Source organism: Populus alba, chromosome 5, assembly GCF_005239225.2.
Source record: "Populus alba chromosome 5, ASM523922v2, whole genome shotgun sequence".
Taxonomy (NCBI): Eukaryota; Viridiplantae; Streptophyta; class Magnoliopsida; order Malpighiales; family Salicaceae; genus Populus; species Populus alba.
In genome coordinates, this window is record NC_133288.1 from 1,412,556 (window position 1) to 1,440,045 (window position 27,490).

Consider the following 27,490-nt stretch of genomic DNA (forward strand, 5'->3'; position numbering starts at 1 on the left):
CTTGATGCGTTACAGATATTTATCTACGAAGTGACAAGGCTGCAAACATGATCCTTGACAGCAGCAGCTAGCACATAGGATAAAGATAGTGACAACTGACAGGACTTCATACCTGTTAATCAAAACAACTGGTTAACACAATCCAAGGTTTGGATGAATCTCTGTCGACTCACCTGACAATCAAACCAACCAGTTCTCTTTCTTTTTCAGATTTCATGGACCAATCAAGTATTGTGACAATTAATATATTTCTGGATGATGTACTTTCTGTGCCTGTAGTTTTATAGGGCAGTGCTCAAAACTAAGTTCTTGTTCTGTCTGCATCTGTGCTGGTATAATTCTCACTGTTGAAGTGGCGGAAGTGAATGCTAGTGAGCCATCTGGAAATGGGGATGTTGAGTGAAGGTCTTACGCAGGTTTTGATACCTGTTGCTGCTTTGGTTGGGATTGTTTTTGCTTTGCTTCAGTGGTATGTGGTGTCAAAGGTGAAGGTTTCTGGCGATTCTAGTAGCGGTTTAAGTGATAAGTTGATTGAAGATGAAGAAGATGGTGTTGATAATCGTGAGGCTTCTATCAAGTGTGCTGAAATCCAGAATGCTATTTCTATTGGTAATCTCTCTCTCTCTCTCTGAAAATGCCTTGATGTAAGGCCAAATTAAGAAAGATTATCATTGTGGTATATTATCTTGGTTTTCTTTTCTTTTTCCTGAGTTAAATATAGATGTTTTCTTGTCTGTTATGCCTTTTGGTTTTGATTTTTCTGATGCTTCCTCGTGTATCTTTCTTTGTGTGTGATTCTGATTTTGTCTGTTCTGTTGAGTTGTTTATTGTGGCCAGACCACTGGTTGTTCAATGGTCAGTTAGCAATTCAAATTCTCTACCACACTACTGGCCAATAACATTGATGATCATCTGGTGAAGATAGCAGATCTGATTTAGGACGATGAGTTCCATTATCTTAGGCTAAAGATATCACAAACTAGTCTTTTGTGATTCACAACTTGAAGTTCCTATTGTTGCCTCTCTGGATTGCCTGTGTGATCTTTATTTTCTTGCATGTATCCCCACTTCCCTTCCCTTAAACCTATCTGAAGGAAATCTTCAAAATTATTGACTTTGAGTGCTGACACTTGAATTGGAAAGAGTATTTCCCAATCATAGGCATGCAGGTAATGTTTATATTTCAAGTGCATAGGTTTGATCCATATTTTGATGGATTTTGGTGCTTCTGGTTAAGTGCATAAACGAGTATAAGATGCAGCCTCTGATGTTCTTGCATTGATGATGAAACTTTTTGGAGAATTGTGATCTTTATTTGACCTGATCTGTTTCCAGGGGCAACCTCATTCCTGTTTACTCAGTACAAGTACCTCAGTGTCTTCATGTGTGTTTTTGCTGCCATTATTTTCCTCTTCCTTGGTTCAGTTAAGGGATTCAGCACCAAAAGTGAAGCTTGCACATACAACAAAGGGAGTCTTTGTAAACCAGCTCTTGCCAATGCTGCCTTTAGCACAATTGCTTTCTTGCTTGGTGCTCTTACTTCTGTCCTCTCAGGATTCCTAGGCATGAAGATTGCAACCTATGCCAACGCCAGGACAACTCTAGAAGCAAGGAAGGGTGTAGGAAAGGCCTTTGTCACAGCTTTTCGTTCGGGGGCGGTGATGGGTTTCCTTCTTGCTGCGAATGGTCTTTTGGTGCTCTATATCTCCATCCTCTTATTCAAACTCTACTATGGAGATGACTGGGAAGGACTTTATGAGTCCATTACTGGTTATGGCCTTGGAGGTTCATCAATGGCACTGTTTGGAAGAGTTGGAGGAGGAATATATACAAAAGCAGCTGATGTTGGTGCTGACCTTGTTGGAAAAGTTGAACTAAACATCCCTGAAGATGATCCAAGAAATCCAGCTGTAATCTCCGTGAACCCCTTAACACTCTCTTTAACTAATTACACGATCAAAGTCTTATCCTTCATGCTATTTACTTCGATTGGTTGCAATGGATTTATGGTTTCTATGCAGGTTATTGCCGATAATGTGGGTGACAATGTAGGAGACATTGCAGGGATGGGGTCTGACCTGTTTGGATCTTATGCTGAATCATCCTGTGCTGCACTTTTTGTTGCATCTATATCATCCTTTGGTATTAGCCATGACTACACAGCCATGTCTTTTCCTCTGATTATAAGCTCAGTTGGGATTGTAGTTTGCCTGATAACTACACTTTTTGCAACCGATCTCTTCAAGATCAAGGATGTAAGTGAAATTGAGCCATCACTGAAGAGGCAACTCGTTGTCTCAACAATTCTGATGACTGTTGGGATTGCCATGGTCAGCTTCTTTGCTTTGCCATCAGAATTCACTATCTTCAATTTCGGAACTGAGAAGGTTGTCAAGAACTGGTACGCTACCCACCAAAAAAGTCTATTTCCTTTTCCCATGGAACATTTTGTAGCATTCCATTTTCTTGATTGAATTACATATTACTGCAGGCACCTTTTCTTTTGTGTTGCCATTGGTTTGTGGGCTGGACTTGTGATTGGATATACAACAGAGTATTACACTAGCAATGCTTACAGGTTAGTTATGTTCTCAAAGAATCTCTCTGTATAACAAGTTGCCCTTCTCTTATTGATAGGGCATCACCAAAGTGGGAAAGCCATGCAATGGTTGATAGTCTGTGACCCAGGGATTTCCTTGTAAATTCTGATGTTAAAAAAAAAAAAACATACTATTTATCAATTGTTTCAAGATTTTCCAGGATGCCCTTGCCATAAATGTTTTGGATTGATTTACATGTTGAATTCTGCAGTCCAGTGCAGGATGTAGCAGATTCTTGCAGGACAGGTGCTGCGACGAATGTCATTTTTGGGTTGGCTTTGGGCTACAAATCTGTCATCATTCCAATATTTTCCATTGCCGTTGCTATTTTTGTCAGCTTTAGCCTGGCTGCCATGTATGGAATTGCTGTGGCTGCGTTGGGGATGCTCAGTACCATTGCTACCGGTCTTGCTATCGATGCTTATGGGCCCATAAGTGATAATGCTGGTGGCATTGCAGAAATGGCTGGTATGAGTCATAAGATACGTGAAAGAACAGATGCTCTAGATGCTGCTGGCAACACCACTGCTGCAATTGGCAAGGTAGGGCTACTAACCAATCCTTTAATTGCCTAAATTCCAATGACTCTTTGATTTGTTGCCCATGTTTTAACCTGCGGGCTCGTGGAGCTTCCATAAGGACTCCTGCCACCTCTTAATGGTCTCGAGTCAGACAAACAAAAATTCTGACAAACTGCCTGTCCCAGGGTTTTGCCATTGGATCAGCTGCTCTCGTTTCCCTTGCTTTGTTTGGTGCCTTTGTCAGCAGGGCTGGGATCAATACTGTCGATGTCTTGACCCCTAAGGTCTTCATTGGGCTGATTGTTGGGGCAATGCTCCCATACTGGTTCTCCGCCATGACAATGAAGAGCGTAGGAAGTGCAGCACTCAAAATGGTCGAAGAGGTTCGTCGACAATTCAAAACTATTCCAGGACTCATGGAAGGTAGAGCCAAACCAGACTACGCGAACTGTGTCAAAATTTCAACTGATGCCTCCCTCAGGGAGATGATCCCACCTGGTGCCTTGGTCATGCTTACACCACTTATCACCGGAACCTTATTTGGAGTCGAAACTCTTGCTGGTGTTCTTGCTGGTTCGCTTGTTTCTGGTGTTCAGGTGTGTCTTACTGCTCATTCCTCCTGACAGAACAATGCTACTACAATAGAATCATAAGAAAAGACCTTGCCCGTGTTCTAAGCTAAGCGGAGTTTTTTTCTTTTCTGCTTATCAGGTTGCCATTTCAGCTTCGAATACCGGAGGGGCATGGGATAATGCCAAGAAATACATAGAGGTAAAAATCTCCATTCTTGCAGCTGATATCAGTTTTCAAAACAGATTAGCTATACCGTGCTTGATTCTGGATTGCAATGTGGTTTAGGCTGGTGTATCAGAGCATGCCAAATCGTTAGGCCCAAAGGGTTCAGATCCACACAAAGCTGCTGTCATCGGTGACACCATTGGAGATCCCCTCAAGGACACTTCAGGTCCATCACTTAACATCCTGATAAAGCTTATGGCAGTTGAGTCACTGGTGTTTGCTCCATTCTTCGCGGCTCATGGAGGTTTGCTGTTCAAATATCTCTAAAATGAGTTCTCATTGTGATGGTTTCCGAAATGTGAAGGAGTCGGAAACAGACATGTCAAGTTTTGTCTTAAATATGAACAAGCAAGTTTCTTGTGAACATTAACTTCTTGTTTTATGTTGGTGATCCTTGCTAAGCTACTCCATAAATATAGTGTTTTCGCCCTCTGAAAAGTGTGGCTGTTTAGTCAATTTTCACACTTACAGCTCGTTTGTGCATCGCATTAAAAGCTTTATACTTTTATGTTCTGTTTGTTTTTATTTTCAAAATATTTAAAAAGATTTATTTTTTTTTGTTATTTAAAATTTTTTTTTAATATTTTCATATCATTTTAATACATTGGTATCAAAAATAATTTTTAAAAAATAAAAAAAAAATATTATTTTAATATATTTTTTAAATAAAAATATATTTTGAAAATTATCGCAATTATATTTCCAAACATATCCTTAATATGATTCATCATTCTAATAAACATGATTTTAGTTTTTTAAAAAAAAAAAATTTGTCTAAAAAAACATGTTTATTTTATATTTTTGTAACTAAACATGTTAATGTTTTTTAATAATCAAAATATTATATAATTTAATAAATTTTATATGGTTTGTCTAGAAAAAAAAAACAATTTTATTGATAGACATGTGAAACTTCAGCAGCAAATTTTTGTAATGAGAATTGCTGACTCTTGCCCATGATGCAATGAGCATTGAGTGGCTTCCAATTCAAGCCTCCAGCAAATAAAATAACAGACGGGCCCCACCTCCAACTTTTACAAATTTGCTTAGATTCCATGGCCTGCCATTGTTATCTTTTGCCTGTTTTGTGTAATTTCATGGCCTGCCATTGCCTTTGTGGGTGCATTTTATGGCAATTAAAAAAATGTGTCATAAGTTTCACATATTACATGTGAAAATATGGATTTGGCAGTTGGTACATCATCTTTGGGTTGTCTTGTATTTTTTTAAACTCAATCCCATGATCTAATCCGATCATTTATTAAATAAGTTAATTTAAAATTAAAAAAGTTAACTCAACTTGATTTTTTTTTATTTTGTTCAAGATTATGTTATTTTAAAAAATAAATTAATCAAGTTTCATTCAAGTTTTGATAAAATTACTTAAATCACAAATTAAACCTAGATAACTCGAATATAAAACTTATAAATTTATCTTTAAATATTTATAAAGTGAATTTATATTATTATATTAATTTTTAAAATCTTATTTTTATATTGCTACATCCATTTTAATTTTTTAAAAAAAAATTGTTTGGATTTTTTTTTAAAATAAAATTTGATTACACATAAGCAGACCAATAACCTAGATGTTCATTATGATTGGATTTAGAAAGAAAAAATCCTAAACTTGCCTTAGAAAAACACATAGGGCCGTTTGGTTTTTACTCAAAGGTTGTATTAACTATTAAGCTCTTGGAAACTAAATCTCTAATTGATGCTGCAAGAACCACTCTCTTGCTGCCACTTGGATTATCTTTGAAATGATCCTTGTTTGATTTCAAGACAACCTTGAATTTCACGAAACATATTGAAACTCGAAAAATAAACGTTTTATTTAGATTCAACATGATCCTATTTCAATTCTTGACATTTTCATATGTGAAGTTTCAAGATTACGAGATGCTTAAATTCCTTAATAAAAAACACTTAGATTCCGTACACTCTTTTTTATTCATTTTTAAATTTAAAAAGATTTTTTTTTCAAGTTTAAATTGAAAAAAAAAACTGAAGATTGAATATTTTTATATATGTGAGAAAATTAGGGGAAAATTATACAATTAAAGGTTTTTTTTGTGATTTTATGATTAAAAAATATATGATAATTCTTTGTGAATATTTTAATTTAGTTTTGGTATGTTATCTTAAGAAATTTAATTTAATTTTACTATATAAAAATTGACTCGAAAAACTAATCACAACTTAATCAACTTTCCTAAATATCCAAATGGATGGTTTATATGGCAAACCTCACTAAATCATATTAAGCATAATCTAATAATTAATCACACCTTAATCAAACACAAAAAACCCTCCCACTCGGCCCCACTGAAATCCCAACCTGCCACGTAATCACCTCTAACAACTAACCAAAAACTCCCACCACCTTTGCTGTAACCTACCAATCCCTCACTCCCACGTCACCCCAATGACACTCCAAATCCTACATGTCACTCTCCTATTCGTCCACGTAACTGCCTCACTCCACGCATGACATTTACGAAAACACCACCATAAATACACGGTCAGAAATCATACTCTCACTGTAACAGTCGAAATGGGAAACCCTAAAACTCTCTCTCTGATTCTCTTCTCTCTCTTCGCGATCACATCTGCTAAAGTCTTCTTCGAAGAACGCTTCGAAGGTATAATCATACGTATCCGTATCTTTTCACCGTATCTAATACAGTTATCTCTTCTAGATCGTTGATTTTGCCTCGTATTTTGATACGATCGGTGTTTGATTACTGTATTTCCCTATGCATTTGCATTTACGTATGCATGTACGTATGTGGATCTTGTTTGGTCTCGATTTGATTAGTGAAGGATTGATGGTTTTTATTAATGTGTGAATCTGGTGGTTTTGGAGTGGCAATGGTTAATTAAAGTGTAATCGAGGTTAGAATGGAATAATTTTGTGTAGATCTGCTAGGTTTTTGTGGTTTTGTTTAGTAGCTGATTCTGATTTTGATGATGATGTTGCTTAATTAGAGCTAGAAATTTGAGAAAAAAAAATGAAGAAGGGAAAGACGCTGTTGTGGTTTTCGAACTTGTTTTGGATGTCTCTTGGCGTATGGACATTGATTGTTTTCGTTATCGGAAGGTTTGAGGGAATATGGAATGGTGAAATTTAACTTTTAAATGGTTAGGATAATCGGTGAATTGTAATCAGCTTGTGTTTGTTGTGTATGTTTCTGATTTTGTGCTGGCATTGTGTGATTAGAGTGATTTTTATGATTGCTAATGTAGTTTTTGTGATTTTGTGTGTGGAACTGAAGATGGATGGGAATAGATGGGTTGTATCTGATTGGAAGAAAGATGAGAGCACCGCCGGGGTCTGGAACCATACTTCTGGAAAATGGAATGGAGACCCTGATGACAAAGGTATTTTTTTTTAGTTCTGTTGAATTTTGGTGTTTCAAAGTGTGTAGTGTTTGGCTGATTTTTTTTAAAATTGACATGTTGATTCAGGTATCCAAACAAGTGAAGACTACAGGTTCTATGCTATTTCAGCTGAGTTTCCCTGAATTCAGCAACAAGGATCAGACCACTTGTTTTTCCAATTCTCCGTCAAGCATGAGCAAAAGCTTGATTGTGGTGGTGGCTACATGAAGTTGCTCAGTGGTGAAGTTGACAGAAGAAATTTGGTGGTGATACCCCGTACAGGTTGGCTCAATTTCCAATTGTAATCCAACAGGCTTCTTTTTGTTGTTGTTGTTGTTGTTATGAAGTCTAAATTGGACTGATTTGGCATTTTACGGTTTGCTGCAGTATCATGTTTGGACCAGATATCTGTGGATACAGCACCAAGAAAGTTCATGCCATTCTTAACTACAAAGAAACAAACCACTTGGTCAAGAAGGAAGTTCCCTGTGAGACTGACCAACTCTCTCATGTCTACACATTTATCATCCGTCCTGATGCTACATACAGTATCCTTATGACAATGTAGAGAAGCAAACTGGCAGTTTGTACACCCGACTGGGATCTTCTCCCGCCAAAGCAAATCAAGGATCCTGAGGCCAAGAAAGTAATTATTTAGCACACTATTTTATTTTTATTTTTATTTTTTATTTTTATGTTTTTAAGTTGGCTTTTGGTTTTGATGACTATATAACATCTTCACTGGATGTCAGCCTGAAGATTGGGATGACAAGGAGTATATTCCTGATCCCGAAGACAAAGAAGCCAGAGGTAATGAATCATTATGTTAAACTGCAGTTAGTGTTTGGAAAATGTATATTTGATCTGGTCATTTGTGGTTTATGTTTATTTTCTTCATTTATTTTTGCAGGGTTATGATGACATTCCCAAAAGAACTCCAGATCCTGATGCCAAAAAGGTAGTTATTGAAGTTCCTGCAATTCCAATCAATGTGCTTTGGATCCTTGATTCTTATGAGAAAATAAGTTTCTAATCTAAGTGGTTTGATGTTATAGCCTCAGAAGACTGGGAGATGATAGAAGATGCTGTGAGTGACTGCCCCAACCATTCCCAATCCTGAGTAACAATGGCCAACAATGGAAGCCAAAGGTTATGTGTCTTTGTTTTAAATTGAAAGCATACCATTTGATGTCAATTTGTGATTCGGGGACCGAATTCATTTTATAAACTCTGCTCTTTTCCAGGGAGAAAATTAAGAACCCCAATACCAGGCAAAGTGGAGGCGGACCCAAAGATTGACAACCCAGGTTTGTTTTCTCGTGTTGGATGTCATAATTAAATGCCCTCAAGTTCCAGCTATATAATATATTGATTAAATGTGAATTGTTTCACAGATTTCAAGAATGAATCCAGAAGTTTATGTTTACCCAAACTTGAGATACGTTGGCAGCATTGAATTGTGTGCAGGTAACTTTCTCACCATTCGTATTGTCAAGTTCTAATTGTTACTCAAGTACTGACGACATTGTTTATATATCAGGTGAAATCTGGAACCTTGTTTCATCTAATGTCTTGGTCAGTGATGACCCTGAGTATGCAAAGCAGCAGTGGCTGAAGAAACATGGGAAAAGCAGAAAGATGTATGTGTTTTTTCCCATTATACCTTATAAACCATCCAAAGTTGTTGCCTTCGCTCTCTGATGGAGATTGACATTATTCAACTTTGCAGGCTGAGAAGGCAGCATTTGGTAGGAGGCAGAAGAAGAAAAAGCGGATGAGAGGTACTTTTTGGTCTTGTGTTGCATAAGAAATTATGGAAATTTTGTAATTTAGGGAGGAATGATATGTTGCTTTTCTGTCAAATTCAGGCCTTTTTTCCTCAATGAAAATAATTCTAGATGGGTTGGATGAAGGGCTCCGAGATGTTTGTTCCGTCTGTTTTTCATGCATTCTGTATGTTAGAACTCTTAAATTACTGTTTTCTGTGGTTTTTAGACTTCTTGTTAAGCGGGGCATTCAGAAGAGTACTTTTTTGCATTAAAGCTGCATCTTGCTATCGTTCTTTCTGACATTTCATGACTCTTCTCCACTTTTTGTGTTTTGATCAACTGCAGGAAACCGTGAAGATGCCGCAGGTTCTGATGATAAGCATACAAAACTGCTTGCTAACTCATGTTTTTACTCTGTTTTTTCTAGCACAAGTCCAACATCCCTCTATTTTCAGGCCAGAGGATGAGGATGAGACTGATGATGTGGAAGGAGAAATTCCGATGCCGAAACTAAAGAAGACAAGGACAGCGAGGACGAAGAAGAAGTACATGTAGGTTTTCTTTCCTCTGACGTTGTACCGAAATCAACGCTACTTTATTTGTCTCCATACTGAATCAGTTTTGCATATTTCACTTTCGCAGGATGAGCTGTGATGAGAAGCACTCTCGCCAGCAACTTGGCATGGAAGAGATCCATCTTGGTTCCAAGTGCTAGTAATTTTTTTTTCCTCATAATTCTTTAGTTGTAGGATTCCATCTAGGAAACGGGTCGAGAAATGCATGCATGCAAAACTTTAGCGTGGCTGATCGTTTTTAGCCTTGAGAATGAATGAGAGTTTGTGTTTTAATAATCACATTCATAAAAAGTAGTTTTGAACGTGTTCCACAAATGCTCAGCTGAGAAGCTCTTTACCCCACTCTTCTCTCTCTTGTTCACTTACCCTTTTTTTTCATAAATTCCCCTGAGGTCTGTACCAAATATTATTTCTGGATTAAGTCTACCAATTAGCATCTGCACTTTGCTAATGGTTCTTATGGCCCACTGGATGTGCAAAAAATCCCTTACATTTTTCAACCAGTAGATTACAACAGGGAGAAGAGATGGAAAGAGAGAAAAGCCGAAATAAAATAAAATAAAATCCATGAATCCTGAGGTTGGTCTCATTTGCTCCTACAATCTGGCTTGGGCTTCTTCACTATCAGAACTGGACACATAATATTGTGTACACAATGGTTGCTAACACTTCCAAGAAATGCCCTAGGGTAAAATCCAAGTTAAGATTTTATTCTTAGAAAAAAGAGAGAGAGAGAGAGAGTTAGGGAATTAAATGGCACTAACCTCTTGATCAAGCCACGGCCATGGCTGCCCATAACCACCACATCAACTTGCAACTTCTCTGCCACCTCGCAAATCACATCCCTCGGATCACCCATGCTCTATTCGCGTCTCCACCTTAACCTGTCCCACCAAATGATCATTCGTATTTAACGAAACACGCTAACCGCTAACTTGAGATTATATTTTTATAAGAACATGCTGATGATACTCACGTCTTGAACTTGTTCTTTACACATTGTTTTAGCCTTCTCTGTAACAAAACTAGCCACGTCGTTGTTATACTTGAGCATCATGGCCAGGAAATCAGAAGAAAACACATATCCTGAAAATCAAACATGGAAAACACGAGTTTCTTACGAGTCGAGACTGAAGAAATAAGACATATCAATGCTGTGAATTCTGTCTTAGAATGTAACCTGTGTTATCAAAGTCGGGTAACGGCCCTTGGGGGCGATAGCATAGAGGAGATTAGTGTATCCTTAGAATTTGCTACAAAACAAAAACATTATCGAGACACCATGAAAGAGCATGCATGCTCTCCTCACTCTCATCAACAGCCACCAAGATCTTGCGGTCTTTCGGTGCTCCCACTTCATCAGCCATTGATAGGCAAAAAAGGTCAAAGCGCTAAGGGTAGGAAAAGATTGTTTGAGAAGGCCATAGGTTTGATGCTTGTTTGTGTTAGAAGAAAAGGAAGTGGTGTGTGTGTGTGTTTATAAGAACAATCGTGTGAACTGTAGGATGGGTTTGACAGAAACTGTTGGCAGGTTTTTTTGTGCTCTGGGTTTTTAAAAGACAGTGGACCGTTATGTGGGCTTTGGATATGGTAGAATACTATACTGTGCAAGTTCAAAGGTTTCCAGCTATAAGAGCAAGATGAAATAGATTATTAATCTATTCTTTGAGTTCAATTAATTCCCAAATCTGATCCAATTTAAATCTTATAAAGAGAAGTAAATTAAAATTAACGAGAGAGAGAGATGAGCATTGGCAACGTCTTTTTGCTTTTAAAAAACTCATTATGTATTTCATAAAATAAAATAAAAATACTCATTGATGTATGTATTTCTTACAAGATTTTACTATATTACAGGATTTTATTTTTATGTTTAAAAAAATTTAAAGAAAAAATTAAAAAAAAATTTAAAAAAAATTTTATATTAAATTAATTTTCTTTTTGATGATTTTAGATCGTTTTTAATATATTCATATCAAAAATAAATTTATTTAAAATAAATATTTTTAAATAAAAAATCATTTTAAAAAGGAATCATTTTAAAAAAGAATCACCATTATAATGGTAAATAGATTCTAAGTGGTATCAAAGATGGACCTAAGTAAATCAACGGACTTGAATTTTAAAATTTTAAATTAAATCGATAAAAATTTATCCAGATAAGACTTAATTTTGATATTCAACCCGTCAACTGTTGGACTCGAGAACTCAGTTATATCATCTATTGATTTCGATTTTAGTAACTTTTGCTACAATTGCGTTTTCAGAAGAGGTTTGATTAGAATATACATGGTCTAACTCAAAGGAGCTACAAGCCTTCAAGTTCTTTTCCAGATATGGCTGATTAGAATATAAAAGGTATTTTTCACAAGATGGGTTTGGACCGGAGACCTCGCTGGAATATCTCAGCAGCGTCGGCTCCACTTGCAGGCCTAGCTTGCTTCCAGTGGCTGGATGGAGTATGAACTCGTAGACAAGTGTAGTTAACATGTCACCTTTTTCATTCATTGTATTCTTGGAAGGAAAGGCAATTAGGGCAAGAGGGCGTGCCTTGTTAATTAGATTTGGCTTCTGTCATAATTATCTACTAATTACTATTCCTTAACGCGTTAATCTATCTAATTCCAAGCAAAAACAATAACATGGGTCATGGGAAACTGTCCTTTGCTCGTAAAGGAAATTAAGAACATACACAGAGCCAAGCCATGAAAGTCAAGCAAGTTGCAGTGACACCAGAGACCAGGTCGTTTTCATTGCCTTACTGTCACGCACTATGGACCTCTTGAGGCAAGAATTTGAATGATGGTTGCTGCGTAGAGGACTAGAAGAGCATTTATTCGTTGTATTGCACCCGGCAGCTAGTCCTATGTGCACGCAGCATTGCCCAGATCTTTCCCTCTCCCGCTCCTATATAAACGTCTCTTCACTGTCTTCCCTTCCCACTTAGCTTCACAAGTCACAAACCTCTCTGCATTTTGATTTCTCTCTCAAATTCTCGTCCTTTCAAGCTTCAAAACGAGGGGATCTCTCCTTCTTTCTGCTCGGTCTGTCTCGCAGCCGTTGTGCCTCTCCTCTTTGGCTATGAACTCAATATCTGAAGGAGTGTCGTGGAGGTAAGATACTGAATATGTTTTTGAGATTTATTTAGGGTTTTTTAGTGGTAGCAGTATTTATGAGTATTTTTAGCGAATTTCATAGATAAATTTATTTGTTTATTTTAGTTTTATTGCACTCTTTAATTTGTTTTTATGTGGTTAAAATTAAAAGAAAAAAAAGAAGGAAGGGACGGAAACTGGGGGGGGGATTGAAGATATATATATATATATATATATATATATCTTCAGTTTAACTTGGCCCAAAACGTAGTTTACACAATTATTTTAATGATTTATTTACCATAATTTAATTCTGTAAACTTTTTTCTCATGCTCTTTGATTTAGATGTTAGCAGTCAAATTGAAATTTTAAGCAGTATAAAGCTAAAAATGAAAGAATTTAAACAATAGGTTTCAGAGTGGAAACTCCTTGCAACTTCTAGGACCAAAACGTAGTTTACACAATTATTTTCTACACACAGTCACAACTTGTCTCTATATAAATCCACTTTCTCTTCAGATCTCTCTCTGGTTTCTCTCGAAGTGTTCGAAGCCAAGATCTTGTTCTTGGTCCTTGATAATGCTGGCGAAACCACCTTGCTTTACATGTTAAAAGATGAGGTACTTTTGGGCGATTTTAAAAATATAATAATTTATGATTGTTGTTTGTGGTTTCTGTTTGGTTACTGAGAAATTGCAAGGAAGATTGAAACTTTAGGTTGTTTGATTGTTTTATTTTGTCATTTTTTGGGAGACTTGGAAGGAAAAATAAAATGGGTTTTTGTTAGAAGTACTGAATTTTGCTTTATAAGTGAAATAGAAGTTAAAGATGTGGAGACTTGAGGCTTAAAGATTGAAACTTTTATTGATTATGTTAAGTATTTGGTTACTGAGAAACAAGTTTTTGTTGACTTTTGATTCTCTGAAGGGAAGTTGAAGAAATCAATTAACTAGTAATTCACCGTACATGTTTCCTCACCCCTTCACCTCATTTTGTTTTTGACTACTTTTATGTAGGCTGTGTCCTCCTTGCAAGTAGAGATGAATGCAATCTGATTTCTCCTTTGCAATACGAATGGTTGAGTTTCTGTTTGTGCTAGCCTGCGAATAATGGAAAATTCCTTGAACGAAGATTTACCTTGGTTACTGATATGATTTTGAACCGCCATGTCAATTATAGGTTATGTATCGACTGAAAGTGAAAGCTATTTCACTATTCTGTGCACACAATTCTTGAAACACTAATCATGGTTTTTGAAAGTATTGGAGCATTGTACACAGAATAGGTGAAATAACTTTCATTTTCATTTGATACGCAACTAAAATTGTAAATATAGTTCAGTCTCATCTTGGAAGCCAAGCTAATGGAGACTGCTGCCATACCTATGTGACCTGTGCCGCTCTATGAAAAACGGACCGCTTCCATTTGGGTCTTTACCAATTGGCAACATACCTGGTGCAGGATCTTCTGAGTTTTTCCAGGAAATAAGCCGCTTCACTTGCCCAGTGTACTTGTTAATTCCATGCTTTCCACCAGGTAACATGTATCAGTTGGATTGTCAAAACTCTGCCAATAAATGGCAGATGGATTTGAGCCATCTCTTACGACAATGTATCTGCTGTACTCGTATTCGGCATTGAAGATTGCAAGAGAGCTGCTGACCAAACTGTTTCAGCTGTTAAAGATTTATATACACGCATTTCCACTTAAAAAAAATAGGTAAGTGACATGTTTAATTTTAATTGATAAGTTGAATGTCATTATGATAAAACTAATTGAATATCAAGCTGCTACAGTGCATAAAAGCAATCCTGTGCTTTTTTTGTGCCAGCTTGGCTGTAAATGAATAGGAAATTACTTTTTGAAGCACATAGATTTGTACTATGAATGCGTTTTTCTTCCTGTTTATGGATGCACAGATACAAGGGGCTTGTTTTGTAGGATTGTGTGGAGAAAGAAGTCCAGTCCATTTGTTGAAAATCAGATAGAAGGAAGGTATGGTGTTATACAGGCAGAGAATAGAGCATTTATATCAATTAAAAGCAATCACAAGAGGCCTTCAATTGAATTGCAGAGAATGCCTTCTTTTTCTGTTACGCATACAAACACATCAAGTTCGCTTGCATTGCCAGTATCTTGGAATTCCTACAAGAGAGGATGTGAAACATGAGGGTGTATGCTAGTGGGAGGGAAGAACATACGACAGCCATGAGCTTCAAGCAGAGAGCTTATCTCTTGATCATCCTGCTACTGGTCAGCCGCTAACGGTTCGAGCACCTCTGCCTCTGTGGGTCACATAGATGGCCTAGCCATTGTAAACTTGCTTTCACAGTGTTGGATGCCATCTTCACACTTTAGCTCCAACATCTTCTTCTGCCTTCATAGGGCGGCATAGTTAACATCCGGAGCTCTCATTGTAGAATTAGCAAGCATATCAAGACCTTCTGGCCTGCTGTATTAACTCTGCTACATGTAACTGAAGAGTGTTTGGTTGTAATAAAGTGGAGGAACTAGGGAGGGTCACAAGAAATCAAAGGTTTTGAACATTTGAACCCGCTTGTAGTTTTTGGAAGTGTGGTTGCTATTGTTTTTCAAAGTGTTTTTCACTTGAAAAAGTATGTCATAATTTTATTTTAAAAAAAAAATTATTTTTGATATCAGTACATCAAAATAATTTGAAAATATTAAAAATATATTGATTTAAAATTTAAAAAAATAAAAAATTTAAAATTTTTTCGGAAATGGTTTTCAAACAGGAAGCACTTGATTACTTTGTAATTGTAGTGGAATATTATGCACTTGATTACTTTGTAATTGTAGTGGAATGCTATAATTAGTAGTAGGTTTAGTAGCAGTTGAATTCCAGAGGGTAGATTATGATTCAAAGCTGTGAATGAGAGAGCATGCCGTGGCAAGTTTATCTTGGTAAGTATTTTATTATTATTATTATTATTATTATTCTAGCGACAAGGTGATGACCTCGTGTTTCCTATAATCGTCAAGATTTAAAAGGTAAAGAGTTTAAGGCTTTGAGGTGGTCGGCTGAGTTAGATTTGCCATGATTTCAAACATAATTATTGAACCCATGAGGTTTCATTTTGATTTGTCTTGAGCATTGATGCGCTAAACTCCTGTGTAAATTAACTTAAATCTGAGTAACAATTTGGTTCATGTGATAGAATTTGAGCATGATCTAGTTAGATCAACTCATGATCCTAACTAAAGTTTAATTCACTTTTAAATATATTTTTTTTTAAATCTTGATATTGTTTTAGATTCATCTAAATTATTCAACCCTGACCAGAATTAGATCATTGAATTCAATTGCTTTAATTACATTTGTGTTTTCTAACAAGGTTTGATTAAAATATGCATGGTATAGCACAAATGAGATGCAAGTTTTTTCTTCTTCTTTTTTCCATGAAAATACAAGTTTTTTATTTAATCAAGTGATGATGGGCAAAGTTCATTCTCTCTTCTTCTTCTTCTTTTTTTAAATTAACTTTGGTATCCGGATCAGCTTAAATGTACATCGACTAATTATATGAGCCCTAAAATTAACGACCATATAAGCCTCTAATGACCTCGAGATTTGTAAGACTCGAACTACTAATTTCTGGAAAGCAAACCTAAAATCTAACCGATTAAGTTACACCTTTCAAGATTAAAATCATTAAAATACATGTAAAGGAATCTTTTCCATATTCGGGTTAATTATGGATACACTTTATATATAAACATATATAAACATGTATGTTTCAGTTTTGTTTAGAAATTTATTAGATATTAGATCTTGAAATCATAATTATTAAACTCCACCTATTTTATAGATTGATTTAAATCTGAAATCTTAACTGGGTTAGAACTATAAAAGAACTCATATTTGTAATTGATTCAATGAAACCCACACAACTTATTAAGTTAATTTGATAATTATGTGATTTAGCGTAATCCATGGAAACCCTTTTTTTTTTTAATTTGGAAGAGCCATTTTTTTCTTCAATTCTTTTGTTTTTAATTTTGTCGAATTGATCTATAATTCCCAAGCTAAATTTGATAACTATACCTGAAACTTCAATCATATGCTTATTTCTAGTATGTCGGTAAGACTTTCAAAGTGTCTCTCAACTCCAAACAATTGTCTTTAATGTATAAAGAATTAAATAAATAATGCTGTTTGTATGTGTATACATATATGACATTATTTAATTATTTGGGATATTAATGCGATCTTGAAAGCTACACCCAAGTACAATAATTTGAGTTTCTCTTGGTTTTCATTTTAATTCTCATGAAAATTAGCATCACTTTACATTCAAAATAAATCACATCATCTATTTTAACTGTATAAATATCTAAATTTAAACTTAAAATAACTATTTAAACTAAACTTGAACATGTACTAATCCATAATACTTAAACCTAAACTTTAATATTATAATTTAAATATATAACTAACTTAATACATATATATATATATATATATTTAAACTTTGAAATTATTTATTTATTTCAAGTTGGGTTTCGAGTAGTACAAAATAGTATTTATATCTAACATGAAATTCTTAACTTTTTGCTTTTAGATTTTACCAGAACCTAATTGCATCTAAAAATTTATTACTCATTTATATCAATTTAGATTGGTATCTATGGGATTTAAATGAAATTTCTATCCTCAAAGAAAATCTTTTTTTATGGAAAGTCAAAATGAATTAGAAGAAGAAGGAGAAGAAGGAGGTGGTGTCGGTATATCATTTTTAATACTAACTTTGTTGAAAATAATTCAGTTCTTGATTCAACCAATAAAATCCAAATTGCAAAACAACTAGAGCCTCTGGTTTTTGGGGCCTAATTTCTAATTACCAGCCACCCACAATTTTGCTTTGCATTAATACCCAAGCCAGCTAATTAACCCACAATTTATTTTAAATCCAATCTAAGACCCTCCACTTTTATATCGACGGCCCACCTTCTCCCAATGTCGACCACAACCAAGATCCTACCGTCCACTTCTATATCAACGCCCCACCTTCACTCAATGACGACCACAACCAAAATCCTACCGTCCACGTTGGTCCATACAATCTAACCCGGGGACCCGACCCACCTCACACCAGCATTATATTCATGGCAAACTACACTTTGACACCTCTAGTTTTATGAATATTACATTATGGTTTAAATTGTTTTGATTTTTACAATTTTTAACTCCAAGTGTCCAAATTCCGAAAGGCCTTAATATTGTGTAGGGGGCAACTCAATTTTAACTTCTTTTTTTCTTTGAGTGGTATATTTGGATTGTGTTTATGAGAAGCTATGCTAAATATATTCAAACTTTTAATTTTTTTCTTAAGACAATATATTATTTATAACATTTCACAATTGTAAAAATATTTTATTTATTAAAATTATAAATTTTTCCTATAATAAAATGAGTGTAAAAAAAATATTTTGAATATTAATTAAGACATATTGTAATTAAAATGATATTTTAAGATGCATGCCTGTTTTTTTTTTCAACCAAATAATTTACTATTGTCTCTTTCGTTCAATCACAATTTTTTTTATTGTAATTATTAATAAATTTTATAGTGTTCTGTAAATAAGATGAAGTAGTTTCTTTCTAATTTCAATTTGAAGAAACATAGAAGCATAGATATATCGAGATATTTTTAGCTTTAACCTCTTAGTACCATAAAAATTCTGGAAAGCGCCAGCTCCAACATTTTATTTAAAGGAGTATCAAACAATTAGTAGTTAAATTGAAATAATAAACACTATAGAGCTAAAACTGAAAGCAGTTAAATAATAGGCTTCAAAGTGGAAACATTGTAAGACTTATAGGACTAAATCGTAGTTTGCACAGTTATTTATAACACAATTCACAACTTGTCTCTATATAAATCCACACTGTCTTCGGTTTTCAAAAGACCCTCCCCCACTGGTTTCTTTCAAAGAGTTCGAAAGGCAATGTTTTTGCTTGATTGGTTTTATGGGGTGCTAGCATCACTTGGCTTATGGCAGAAGGAAGCCAAGATCTTGTTCTTGGGCCTTGATAATTCTGGCAAAACCACCTTGCTTTTCATGTTAAAAGATGAGGTACTTTTGGGCTAATCTTTTTTTTTTTTTTTTACTTATGATTGTTGCTTGTGGTTTTTGTGTGGTTACTGAGAAATTGAAACTTTAGGTTCTTTGATTTTTTATCTTGTCAAGTATTTTTGGTGACTTGGAAGGGAAAAATAAATTGGGTTTTTGTTAGAAGTTCTAAATTTGTGTTTATAAGTGAAATAGGAGAAAATATGGAAACTTGAGGCTTAAAGATTGAAACTTTGATTGATTATGTTAAGTATTTGGCTACTGAGAAACGAAGAATGAACTGGGTTTTTGTTGACTTTTGATTCTCTGAAGGGAAATTGAAGAAATCAATAAACTTTGTCATGGGTTTTGTTTTTGTGTTGGCAGAGATTGGTGCAACATCAGCCAACACAGTATCCAACGTCAGAGGAGTTGAGTATAGGGAACATCAAGTTTAAGGCTTTTGATTTGGGGGGCCATCAGATTGCTCGTCGAGTTTGGAAAGATTACTATGCCAAGGTTGTTTATTTATTCTCTCGCATAATGTTTTTGTATATATATGAGGTTTGCGTGCAATGAAGTTTAGTATGTTAGTTGTTTGTAATGTGTGGATTGAAGTTACTTTCGTTGTGCTTGCAAGTTGCAATCATATTTGGATACTTGTCATCTAGGTTTACCTTTTAGACAAATACATGCAGATTCAGGAAGTTGAAAGTGGTTTCCACTTTTTTTGCAGCTAGTGTCTGTTGTTGTGTTGTAGTAGTTTTGGATTTGCAGAACTTAGCTTGGATTGCAATACGAAGTTTTTGTTCCTTCCTTGCTTGGTTGTTAGGACTTCTTGGAACTTGGATATGTTAACTGAGCAAGTGTTAACAATGTTTGATTGGATTGCCTTCATAATCCCAGTAATGTTGCCTTTGTGATTATCTGATTCATGGGGGGCAAACACCTAATGGGAGTTCGCTGATAACACTTTTGGTCTTTGTTAGTGTTTTCCTAGTACCTCACCGTACATGTTTCCTCACCTCTTCAATTTTTTTTGGCTACTTTTATGCAGGCTTCATCTTCCTTGCAAGTAGAGATGAAATGCAATCTGATTTCTCCTTTTGTGCTAGCCTTTGAATAATGGAAAATTCGACATTAGCCATCTTTTCTTAAGAATAACATCTATATATGCTTTATATGTTCTCCTGAGCACTCGTTGTCTTTCTCTCCCTGTTTTTCACATGATTTCTCTCTTTTTTTTTTCTTTTTTTTTTTTTGATGTTGTAAACATTTAGTGTAACTGTTTTTTACTGTGTTCTTGTTGGCTTTTTTCCTGAACAATTTTGTACTGCCGAGTTTTGACATCAAAATCCTTTTCATTTCAAGGTGGACGCAGTTGTTTACCTGGTAGATGCTTATGACAAAGAGAGATTTGCGGAGTCAAAACAGGAACTAGATGCTCTCCTCGCTGACGAAGCATTAGCCAACGTCCCTTTCCTTGTTTTAGGCAACAAGATCGATATTCCATATGCTGCTTCAGAAGAAGAGTTGCGATACTACCTTGGCCTTGCCAACTTCACCACTGGCAAGGGTAAGGTGAACTTGGAAGACTCAAATGTCCGTCCACTCGAGGTCTTCATGTGCAGCATTGTCCGGAAAATGGGTTACGGAGAGGGTTTCAGGTGGCTTTCTCAGTACATCTAGCGAGCTATAGAAAACCAAGATCTGTATAGTTCTCAAGTGCTATGTCCTATAAGGTGTGGGGTTGGATATTGTCTCTCTCAATGGTGAAATGAAATACAAGCTCTCTAATGTCCACGATGAAAAACCTAAAAGAGATTGATGATTTGTGGTCTGTTAGCAATGAAAAGGAGCAACACAGCCTTCTTTCTGCTTCCTGCATAATGTTGACTAGGAATACCTTTTTCTTTTTGTAAACCCATTTTATGGGAGTAATGTAATTGTTCCATGGAATGGGATGTACAGCCACGTTGTAGATAATCTCCTTCATATACATAGTGTTGAAGAATTTTTATAGATTTTTTTAAATGCATGAAATAGATATTGGAATGCATTCTAAAAATTACTTGAAATGAGCTTAAATCTCCCAAAATGTCATAGCCCTTGTTATATAATCAGGCTGGTATTCAGTAGCTGCAGAGGGTGTGTTAGAAACAAGGTTGAAATAGTGTTTTTTTAAAATTTATATTTTATTTTGTTTAAAATTATTTTTTTATGTTTTTTAGATAAATTTTGATATATTAATGTTAAAAATAATTTTATATTTTATAAAATATTATTTTTAAACAAAAAAAATTCTTTAAATTATCATCATATCTAAAGAAATTCTAAGTAAAAGATGATATAGGAGATTTATTTTAATCTGATTTTAAAATTATATCCGAATCTTATACTAATCGGGTTCGGCTGGACCCAAATTTCTTAATCCACATGTCACAACCCAAAGCTACACATACCACCGTTTTTGCCTAATAATTGCCGTCTCCCACCAAAGACCAAACTAGTCCATCCCGAAAAAGAAATCAAATCAATCCAGACCGTCCATTCTTTTCACCAACAATCAGGATTCACCCATTGATGCCAACAACCATCATTCTAGCTTTTCATTGGCCCAGACAGTCCAACCTGGTGACCCAACCCACCAAAAGCTACATCAACCAATAAAAAGATGCCACCGAATACTCACATCCAATAAAATGAAATCTCTCTCTCTCTATACTCTCTAACTCTCAAAAACTTCCAGCATTCTCTCTCTCTTTCTCTCCCGTTTTTTTTTAATCCAACAAAAATTGATTAATTCAAGCTAGAAATTTTATATAAGACAAATGTTTTTGGTTGATTGGTTTTATGGGGTGCTAGCATCACTTGGTTTATGGCAAAAAGAAGCCAAGATCCTGTTTTTAGGTCTTGATAATGCTGGCAAAACCACTTTGCTTCACATGTTAAAGGATGAGGTACTTTTTTCATTTAATTTCTGGTATGTTTTACTTTCTGGGTCCTGTTAGTTTGCTGATAAATTGCTTGAATATTGAATTTTTAGGCTTAAAGATTGAAGCTTTAACTGTTTTTAGTAAATTTATGGCTACTTTGGATTAAAATACGAACTGGTTTTTGTTAAATTTTGTTGAGATTGAATAAAATGAGGTATTTTTTATTTATTTCATTTTATTTTTCATTGAATTACTGGTTTTTTTATTATGTTTATGATTTTTTTTCAATCTGTGTTTTGTTTGGTTGCTGAGAAATGCAGGAACATTGAATAAAGGCTGGAACTTTAATTTTTTTTTTAAGTTGTTTTTATGCTAAGAAGTCAATATAAACTGTATTTTTTTTGTTAATTTTTTTTTCTCAAGATGGGAAAAGATGGAACTTTGCTTGTTACTAAAGTTTTTTGGCTAATTGGGTTTTTGTTTGATTTTGTCTCTAGTTGAAATAAAAAATATAAAGAAAGTTTGATTTTTTAATAAACCACTGCCTTTATGTCAAAACTTTGGCTCTCGTTGTTTATTTAAAGTTCTTCAACTTGAAAAATAAAATAAAATTAACAACTGATGTTCAATTTCTTTATTTGTTATATTTAATTTCTAGGTCACAAAAAATGAAAAATGAAAAATGAAATGGGGTTTGTTCGGAGTGTAAAATCTCGATTCTATAATTGGAAGTTTGAAGAAATGAATTAACTTTTTAAATGGTTTTCGTTATTGAATTTGTGTGTGAGCAGAGATTGGTGCAACATCAGCCAACACAGTATCCAACATCTGAGGAATTGAGCATTGGCAAAATCAAGTTCAAGGCTTTTGATTTGGGTGGACATCAGATTGCTCGTCGAGTTTGGAAAGATTACTATGCCAAGGTTGTTTATTTACTCTCTCCCAAAATTGTATATAGGTTTTTGGTTTCAATTTGGGGATTGGTAGTTCATTGTGATTGCAAACGTAATTTCAATACTTGTGATTGATATTTGCTATTTTGTGTTGTTTTCTCACATCTGGTGATGTTAAGGTCTGGAATTTTGTTGAAATAGTTCAGAAATCTGGTGAAGCTGCATAAAAAGGTCAAGGAAGTGTAAGTTACTGTGTGATTAGTTTGGATATGTTAACGTCCCAAGTGTTAATAATATTCATATGGGAGATACCCTGCCTCCATAACCCAGATAATATTGGATTTTGTGATTATCTGATTCATGGGAGGCTAATAATGAAATGGGAGTTAGCTGATAGCACTTTTGGTCTTTGCAATGTGTTTCACTAGTACCTCACCATACATTTGCTTTCTTTTTGCTTTCAGGATAATTTTTGCAGACTCTTGTTGGCTGCTAAGAGAGATGATCTGCATTCTTATTTTCTACTTTGAAACATAGAATGCCCTGGTTTTCATTTGTTTACTTTTTACACTTTTGGTAATTGGTAGTGTATGAATAACTGCATTGATAAAATGGCGTATTATCAACCTTTATTTAAGAATCATCTGGGTGAATTTTATTGTGTTCTCCTGGGATTCCTGTTTGCCCCACTTGTTCTCACATGATTTCTTAGTTGTTTCAAGTTTTTGTTACATGATGAATAGATGACTGTTAGAATGTTCTTGTCAGATTGGTTTGTTCTTTCTGTGTTGTCCTGCTGAGTTTTGACATTAAGTTCTTTGCATGTGAAGGTGGATGCTGTTATTTACCTGGTGGATGCTTATGACAAAGAGAGATTCGCAGAGGCCAAGAAAGAATTGGATGCTCTCCTCTCTGATGAAGCATTAGCCAATGTCCCCTTTCTTGTTTTGGGCAACAAGATTGATATCCCATATGCTGCCTCAGAAGATGAGTTGCGTTACAACCTGGGTCTCACCAACTTCACCACTGGCAAGGGTAAGGTGAACTTGGTCGACTCAAATGTCCGTCCCCTTGAGGTATTCATGTGTAGCATTGTCCGCAAAATGGGCTATGGAGAGGGTTTTAGGTGGCTTTCTCAGTATATCAAGTAGTGAGCTATAGGAAATGAAGATCTGTTTAGCTCTTAAGCTCAATGATGTTGCATACTGTATTGGTCAGACATCGTCTTTGTATAATCATGGTTGAAGGTATTTCCACGTTGTTTGGTCCTTTGTTTCCAGTAAAATGGCATACATGCTACCTCATGTCCATAATTGAAAGAAAACCCAGAACCGATTGATGATTTGTGGCCTGTTATCAGCAATGAAAATTGTCAACACTTCTTATTCCCTGCTGCTTTATCTCTTCCTTGACTCTTGAGTTTGTTACCAAATGGCATGTCCATTGTTTCCCATGAACTCAATGCCACAAGAATCTTGTATTCAATTTGCTGTTTACTGCAATTTTGTATCTTCTGTTGTTCCACATTAGGGGGAAAGTGATTTTTTTCCGGTAAAACATGATACCTTTGCATTGTCCATTTTTGTTTTTTGTGAGTGAAATGTAAATCTGGTGCCCTTAAGTATCCTATGGTAGGGCACAAGATTCTCCACCGACAAGAGGGTGTTGTTCTTGAAAATGGTTCCTTTTCTCGGATCAAGTATCTTGAGGGTCATTTCCATTGACCTCAAAAAAGCAGTCTGTTGTTTGTAACCTGAATCTTCGCTTTTTTAGTTAACGATCTAAAACACACAAGCTTTAAGTTAACAATCAGATGAAAAAAAAAAAAAATTTTTAATTTTTTTTTAAAATTAACAGTCAATATACATATTATAACCTAGTTTTGTTATAATTAATAATAATCACGGTTATAAAACCTGACAAACCTATCACGGTGCAGGTTAGATGGATGTGGAGTTATAATTATTTTCCTATTCTGATCATCACACAATTAGAATTCAAATGATTCTCCTCGTAGCCACTAGTAAAGAAACATTTTTTAGACTTGACATTAAATTTAGTATGAATACCAAAATTTGTATGAACACAAGGAAACACAACCAAAACCTGAGAGAAAGTTTAACCTCTTTTCCAATCCATACTTTCTCGGGTGATCTGTGTTTCAAAGGAACCGATGGTCCACGATTGATCGAGTAAATAGCAGCATAAAGCAGCCTAAAATGGAACCTCATGTTTGGCCTGTTCATTACTGGCTTCTTTGTTCTTGCGCTCAACAACACTATTCTATTCTATTGTGGCGTGGTTTCTCCATCCAAATACCATTAGCAGCACTTCTTAAAACCTCCATCAATATACTCTCCTCTGTTATCAAACCTCAAGCATTTCTCCTTCTAGTCTATTTTGGTCTCTATCATGGCCTTCCATTTTTTGCCAGACTGGTCGTTTGGCGTGGACATATCTTTTCTTGAGCAAGCTCTGTTCCACTTGTTCATACACGAGACCGTTAAATTACATGCATGATCCAATTATGGAAGATCCACAGAACTATCATCTTCTTCAAACCCGTCTCCATCAACTATAAACATCAAGAATCAAAGTGTCATGTACCTCCTTAATAGTAGTAGCCTTTGACTTCAATTTCTAAGTATTTGATAAAAATCTCACCATCTACACGCCATTGCAGGCCTTGCAAATGATAGAACTCTGGTGGGATATTGATTCAAGCCTTTGTTAGCCAAAATGAAATTCTGTAAAACAGCAGTTCAAAATCCCTCAACGAACAAACATGGATTCACTCTCAATTTATGAGCTATTATTTCACTTGGTCTCTTGAACATTGGCTACCGAGTCCAGCTGAGCTCTGGACTGATGTACCTGGTCAACTCACGCAAGCAATGTTTTCAAGTCTCAACAAAACCCCACAAAGCAGAACTACCAAAAACAAACAAAATATACCTTCACAGAATCCAGACGACTCAACCAGGCAATCATGAACCAAAAGACGTCCGAAATCTCCAATGGGCAATCTGCCCTATCATATGCATCAATAGTCAATCCGCAAGTTCATTCAAGCTATTTTAAATTATGTTTAGAGCTCAGATGGGGATTATTTAACTACAAGTAACAAATATATGAAACTACAAAAAGACAAACTATTCTATAAGTATAGATATAACTTGAACCTTTCCAGAATGGGGATGTAGCTCAGATGGTAGAGCGCTCGCTTAGCATGCGAGAGGTACGGGGATCGATACCCCGCATCTCCATCCTTTTTTTCTTTTTTTTTTAAAGATAACATGAAGAAAACAAACATAGATGATGTCAACTTTATTTCTCAATTTTGACTTCTAGGCTTCCAAAACAAGCACAAGTTTGGTGGCTTACCCGCCTACATAACTTCCTTTTTTAGTCCATTTGTTCCTTGCCATTTTGCCTAAAGTACAGCAGGCTACCTAGTTCAACTACCATTCCAATATTACATATCCCCCAAAATAATAATAATAATTTGTACTACTTCTTATAGCTAGCTGCATTGTCCCTCTTATTCAATTTGTTCTACCAATTCGAGAGTGGTTTTCATCTTTTCAAGTTGTAATGGCAATCTTAGCTTTGCCAAAACTAAAATTCCTTGCCTTCACTCTAATTTTCATGGCCAGATTGTGCTGCTACACAGGTTATACCAATCACCATCACTTAAACATTCATTTTTTTCCCTCCCAATCCTCATGTGATCCTTTTCTTGACATTCTTTATGCTTTCTTGGATTCAACACTAAGCAGGATATGCTCAGGTTGTCCCCGGACAGACGGTTGCTAAAGCATTGTTGTGTTTGAATAACAAGATTGTAAGCAACTAGCTCATTTCCATCCCTGGTTGTGTTTTTTTTTTTTTTTTTGAATTGTTGTTGTTTACAAGTTGGGCTAGATGGCATGCAGATTTATTCAGGATGTCACGAGGCGTATAGATTAACACAGAGTGGGAATCTTAATGTACCTCCTGAAGCAACTGACCTATTCTGTAATGGACCTTGCTTAGCTGAGACAAGATCAGCGCTGAGTTGCATTAACGATGTGATATCAGATTTTCTTTTCTATAATAAGGCGACTGTAAGAGACATAACTTATGCTCTGAGTGCTGGTTGCAGCTCCACTAGCCAAAGAGGTAATAGCACTGCTGTTCTCTTTTTGTTTCACAGTACTTTTGTTTCACGGTACTTATGGATCACTAAACCCTCGTTTAACTTCTGAGTTCGATCCTTAGGACACCATCTAGGAGAATTTATTCTTCTGAATTTCCTTGACGATACGCGGGGTGGGGCTTTAAGATCGCTTGAGGAGGGTACTTATGCACTGTTTGACAATGGCACAAGAATATAACATGTTCCTGTTTACTGTAGGTGACTTCAATGTGGCGAGGTACATCAATGGTGAAACAAGTAGTGCATCAAGCTTGCCCAACTTGGTTGGATTCTATGCCTTGGCTTTGTTTATTTGGTGGTGGATATTGCTCCTGTAATGTAACTCATCAAATTGCAAGAATATACTACAGGACTTGTAAACATGCCATCCAAGTTCTAAAATGAGAGAATTTATGAAGGGATTACAGTTATATATGGAATCTATGTTATGTGAAGTTGATTTTACTTTCAAAATTGTTATAGAATATATACTTGGTGTCAAGATATTTTGTTCAAAAGATAGACCTACTTTTTTGTACTTTTTTTTCCTGATTATTCTTTTCTACCTCTTCTGCAATTGATCCAATTAAGATGATGATTCATCGATCAATAATTAAAGCAAAGTTAAGGAATAGATCAAAATGACCTATGCAACATCAGATCAGA

At 35.4% G+C, this 27,490-nt stretch overlaps 4 protein-coding genes, 2 long non-coding RNA genes, 3 other non-coding genes and 1 pseudogene across 10 annotated transcripts; 9 read left to right on the forward strand and 1 right to left on the reverse strand.

Moving 5' to 3' along the window:
* On the forward strand, positions 1–4,375 carry LOC118047668 (pyrophosphate-energized vacuolar membrane proton pump 1). Its single transcript, XM_035057017.2, has 8 exons — positions 1–609; positions 1,336–1,910; positions 2,022–2,401; positions 2,492–2,578; positions 2,812–3,142; positions 3,307–3,717; positions 3,833–3,892; positions 3,980–4,375. Exons 1-8 carry the CDS (start codon positions 366–368, stop codon positions 4,184–4,186), a joined length of 2,295 nt encoding a protein of 764 aa, XP_034912908.1. The 5' UTR covers positions 1–365; the 3' UTR covers positions 4,187–4,375.
* A 1,855-nt stretch (positions 4,376–6,230) lies between these two features.
* Positions 6,231–9,787, forward strand: LOC118047621 (calreticulin-like; annotated as a pseudogene).
* A 397-nt stretch (positions 9,788–10,184) lies between these two features.
* LOC118047670 (uncharacterized) lies at positions 10,185–10,834 on the reverse strand. The gene is made up of 3 exons (XR_012169792.1): positions 10,624–10,834; positions 10,412–10,531; positions 10,185–10,330 (listed from the first exon to the last, which is right to left on the reverse strand). It is a non-coding gene; the product is annotated as an uncharacterized lncRNA (long non-coding RNA).
* Positions 10,835–12,341: 1,507 nt separating this feature from the next.
* LOC118047671 (uncharacterized) lies at positions 12,342–15,298 on the forward strand. Of its 2 annotated transcripts, XR_012169809.1 has the most exons (3): positions 12,404–12,760; positions 13,263–13,363; positions 13,760–15,298. It is a non-coding gene; the product is annotated as an uncharacterized lncRNA (long non-coding RNA). The 2 variants fall into 2 exon arrangements; XR_012169810.1 differs by lacking the exon at positions 13,263–13,363 and having other exon boundaries at positions 12,342–12,760.
* Positions 15,299–18,657: 3,359 nt separating this feature from the next.
* Positions 18,658–20,852, forward strand: LOC118047674 (small COPII coat GTPase SAR1A). The gene is made up of 3 exons (XM_035057022.2): positions 18,658–18,842; positions 19,206–19,337; positions 20,190–20,852. Exons 1-3 carry the CDS (start codon positions 18,714–18,716, stop codon positions 20,505–20,507), a joined length of 579 nt encoding a protein of 192 aa, XP_034912913.1. The 5' UTR covers positions 18,658–18,713; the 3' UTR covers positions 20,508–20,852.
* On the forward strand, positions 19,718–19,835 carry LOC118047744 (small nucleolar RNA snoR83). The gene has a single exon (XR_004687364.1). It is a non-coding gene; the product is annotated as a small nucleolar RNA snoR83 (small nucleolar RNA).
* A 684-nt stretch (positions 20,853–21,536) lies between the features above and the next one.
* LOC118047672 (small COPII coat GTPase SAR1A) lies at positions 21,537–24,035 on the forward strand. Its single transcript, XM_035057021.2, has 3 exons — positions 21,537–21,778; positions 22,546–22,677; positions 23,478–24,035. The coding sequence occupies exons 1-3, from the start codon at positions 21,650–21,652 to the stop codon at positions 23,796–23,798; spliced, it is 582 nt and encodes a 193-aa protein (XP_034912912.1). The 5' UTR covers positions 21,537–21,649; the 3' UTR covers positions 23,799–24,035.
* Positions 22,971–23,092, forward strand: LOC118047743 (small nucleolar RNA snoR83). The gene has a single exon (XR_004687363.1). It is a non-coding gene; the product is annotated as a small nucleolar RNA snoR83 (small nucleolar RNA).
* A 1,805-nt stretch (positions 24,036–25,840) lies between the features above and the next one.
* TRNAA-AGC (transfer RNA alanine (anticodon AGC)) lies at positions 25,841–25,913 on the forward strand. Its single transcript has one exon. It is a non-coding gene; the product is annotated as a tRNA-Ala (tRNA).
* Positions 25,914–26,180: 267 nt separating this feature from the next.
* On the forward strand, positions 26,181–27,284 carry LOC118047675 (uncharacterized). Its single transcript, XM_035057023.2, has 4 exons — positions 26,181–26,320; positions 26,427–26,491; positions 26,583–26,808; positions 26,908–27,284. Exons 1-4 carry the CDS (start codon positions 26,242–26,244, stop codon positions 27,021–27,023), a joined length of 486 nt encoding a protein of 161 aa, XP_034912914.1. The 5' UTR covers positions 26,181–26,241; the 3' UTR covers positions 27,024–27,284.
* Positions 27,285–27,490: the final 206 nt, after the last annotated feature.

What these genes read in the sequence shown, in the direction of transcription:
- LOC118047668 (XM_035057017.2), top strand. Translation starts at nt 366, where the DNA reads ATGCTAGTGAGCCATCTGGAAATGGGGATGTTGAGTGAAGGTCTTACG. An exon ending in CCAGAATGCTATTTCTATTG is followed by an intron (nt 610 to 1,335) that starts GTAATCTCTCTC and finishes ATCTGTTTCCAG; the next exon opens with GGGCAACCTCATTCCTGTTT. An exon ending in GAGAAGGTTGTCAAGAACTG is followed by an intron (nt 2,402 to 2,491) that starts GTACGCTACCCA and finishes ATATTACTGCAG; the next exon opens with GCACCTTTTCTTTTGTGTTG.
- LOC118047672 (XM_035057021.2), top strand. Translation starts at nt 21,650, where the DNA reads ATGTTTTTGGTTGATTGGTTTTATGGGGTGCTAGCATCACTTGGTTTA. An exon ending in TTCACATGTTAAAGGATGAG is followed by an intron (nt 21,779 to 22,545) that starts GTACTTTTTTCA and finishes GTGTGTGAGCAG; the next exon opens with AGATTGGTGCAACATCAGCC. An exon ending in GGAAAGATTACTATGCCAAG is followed by an intron (nt 22,678 to 23,477) that starts GTTGTTTATTTA and finishes TTGCATGTGAAG; the next exon opens with GTGGATGCTGTTATTTACCT.
- LOC118047675 (XM_035057023.2), top strand. Translation starts at nt 26,242, where the DNA reads ATGGCAATCTTAGCTTTGCCAAAACTAAAATTCCTTGCCTTCACTCTA. An exon ending in CAGATTGTGCTGCTACACAG is followed by an intron (nt 26,321 to 26,426) that starts GTTATACCAATC and finishes AACACTAAGCAG; the next exon opens with GATATGCTCAGGTTGTCCCC. An exon ending in TGTGTTTGAATAACAAGATT is followed by an intron (nt 26,492 to 26,582) that starts GTAAGCAACTAG and finishes GATGGCATGCAG; the next exon opens with ATTTATTCAGGATGTCACGA.
- LOC118047674 (XM_035057022.2), top strand. Translation starts at nt 18,714, where the DNA reads ATGTTTTTGCTTGATTGGTTTTATGGGGTGCTAGCATCACTTGGCTTA. An exon ending in TTTTCATGTTAAAAGATGAG is followed by an intron (nt 18,843 to 19,205) that starts GTACTTTTGGGC and finishes TTGTGTTGGCAG; the next exon opens with AGATTGGTGCAACATCAGCC. An exon ending in GGAAAGATTACTATGCCAAG is followed by an intron (nt 19,338 to 20,189) that starts GTTGTTTATTTA and finishes TTTCATTTCAAG; the next exon opens with GTGGACGCAGTTGTTTACCT.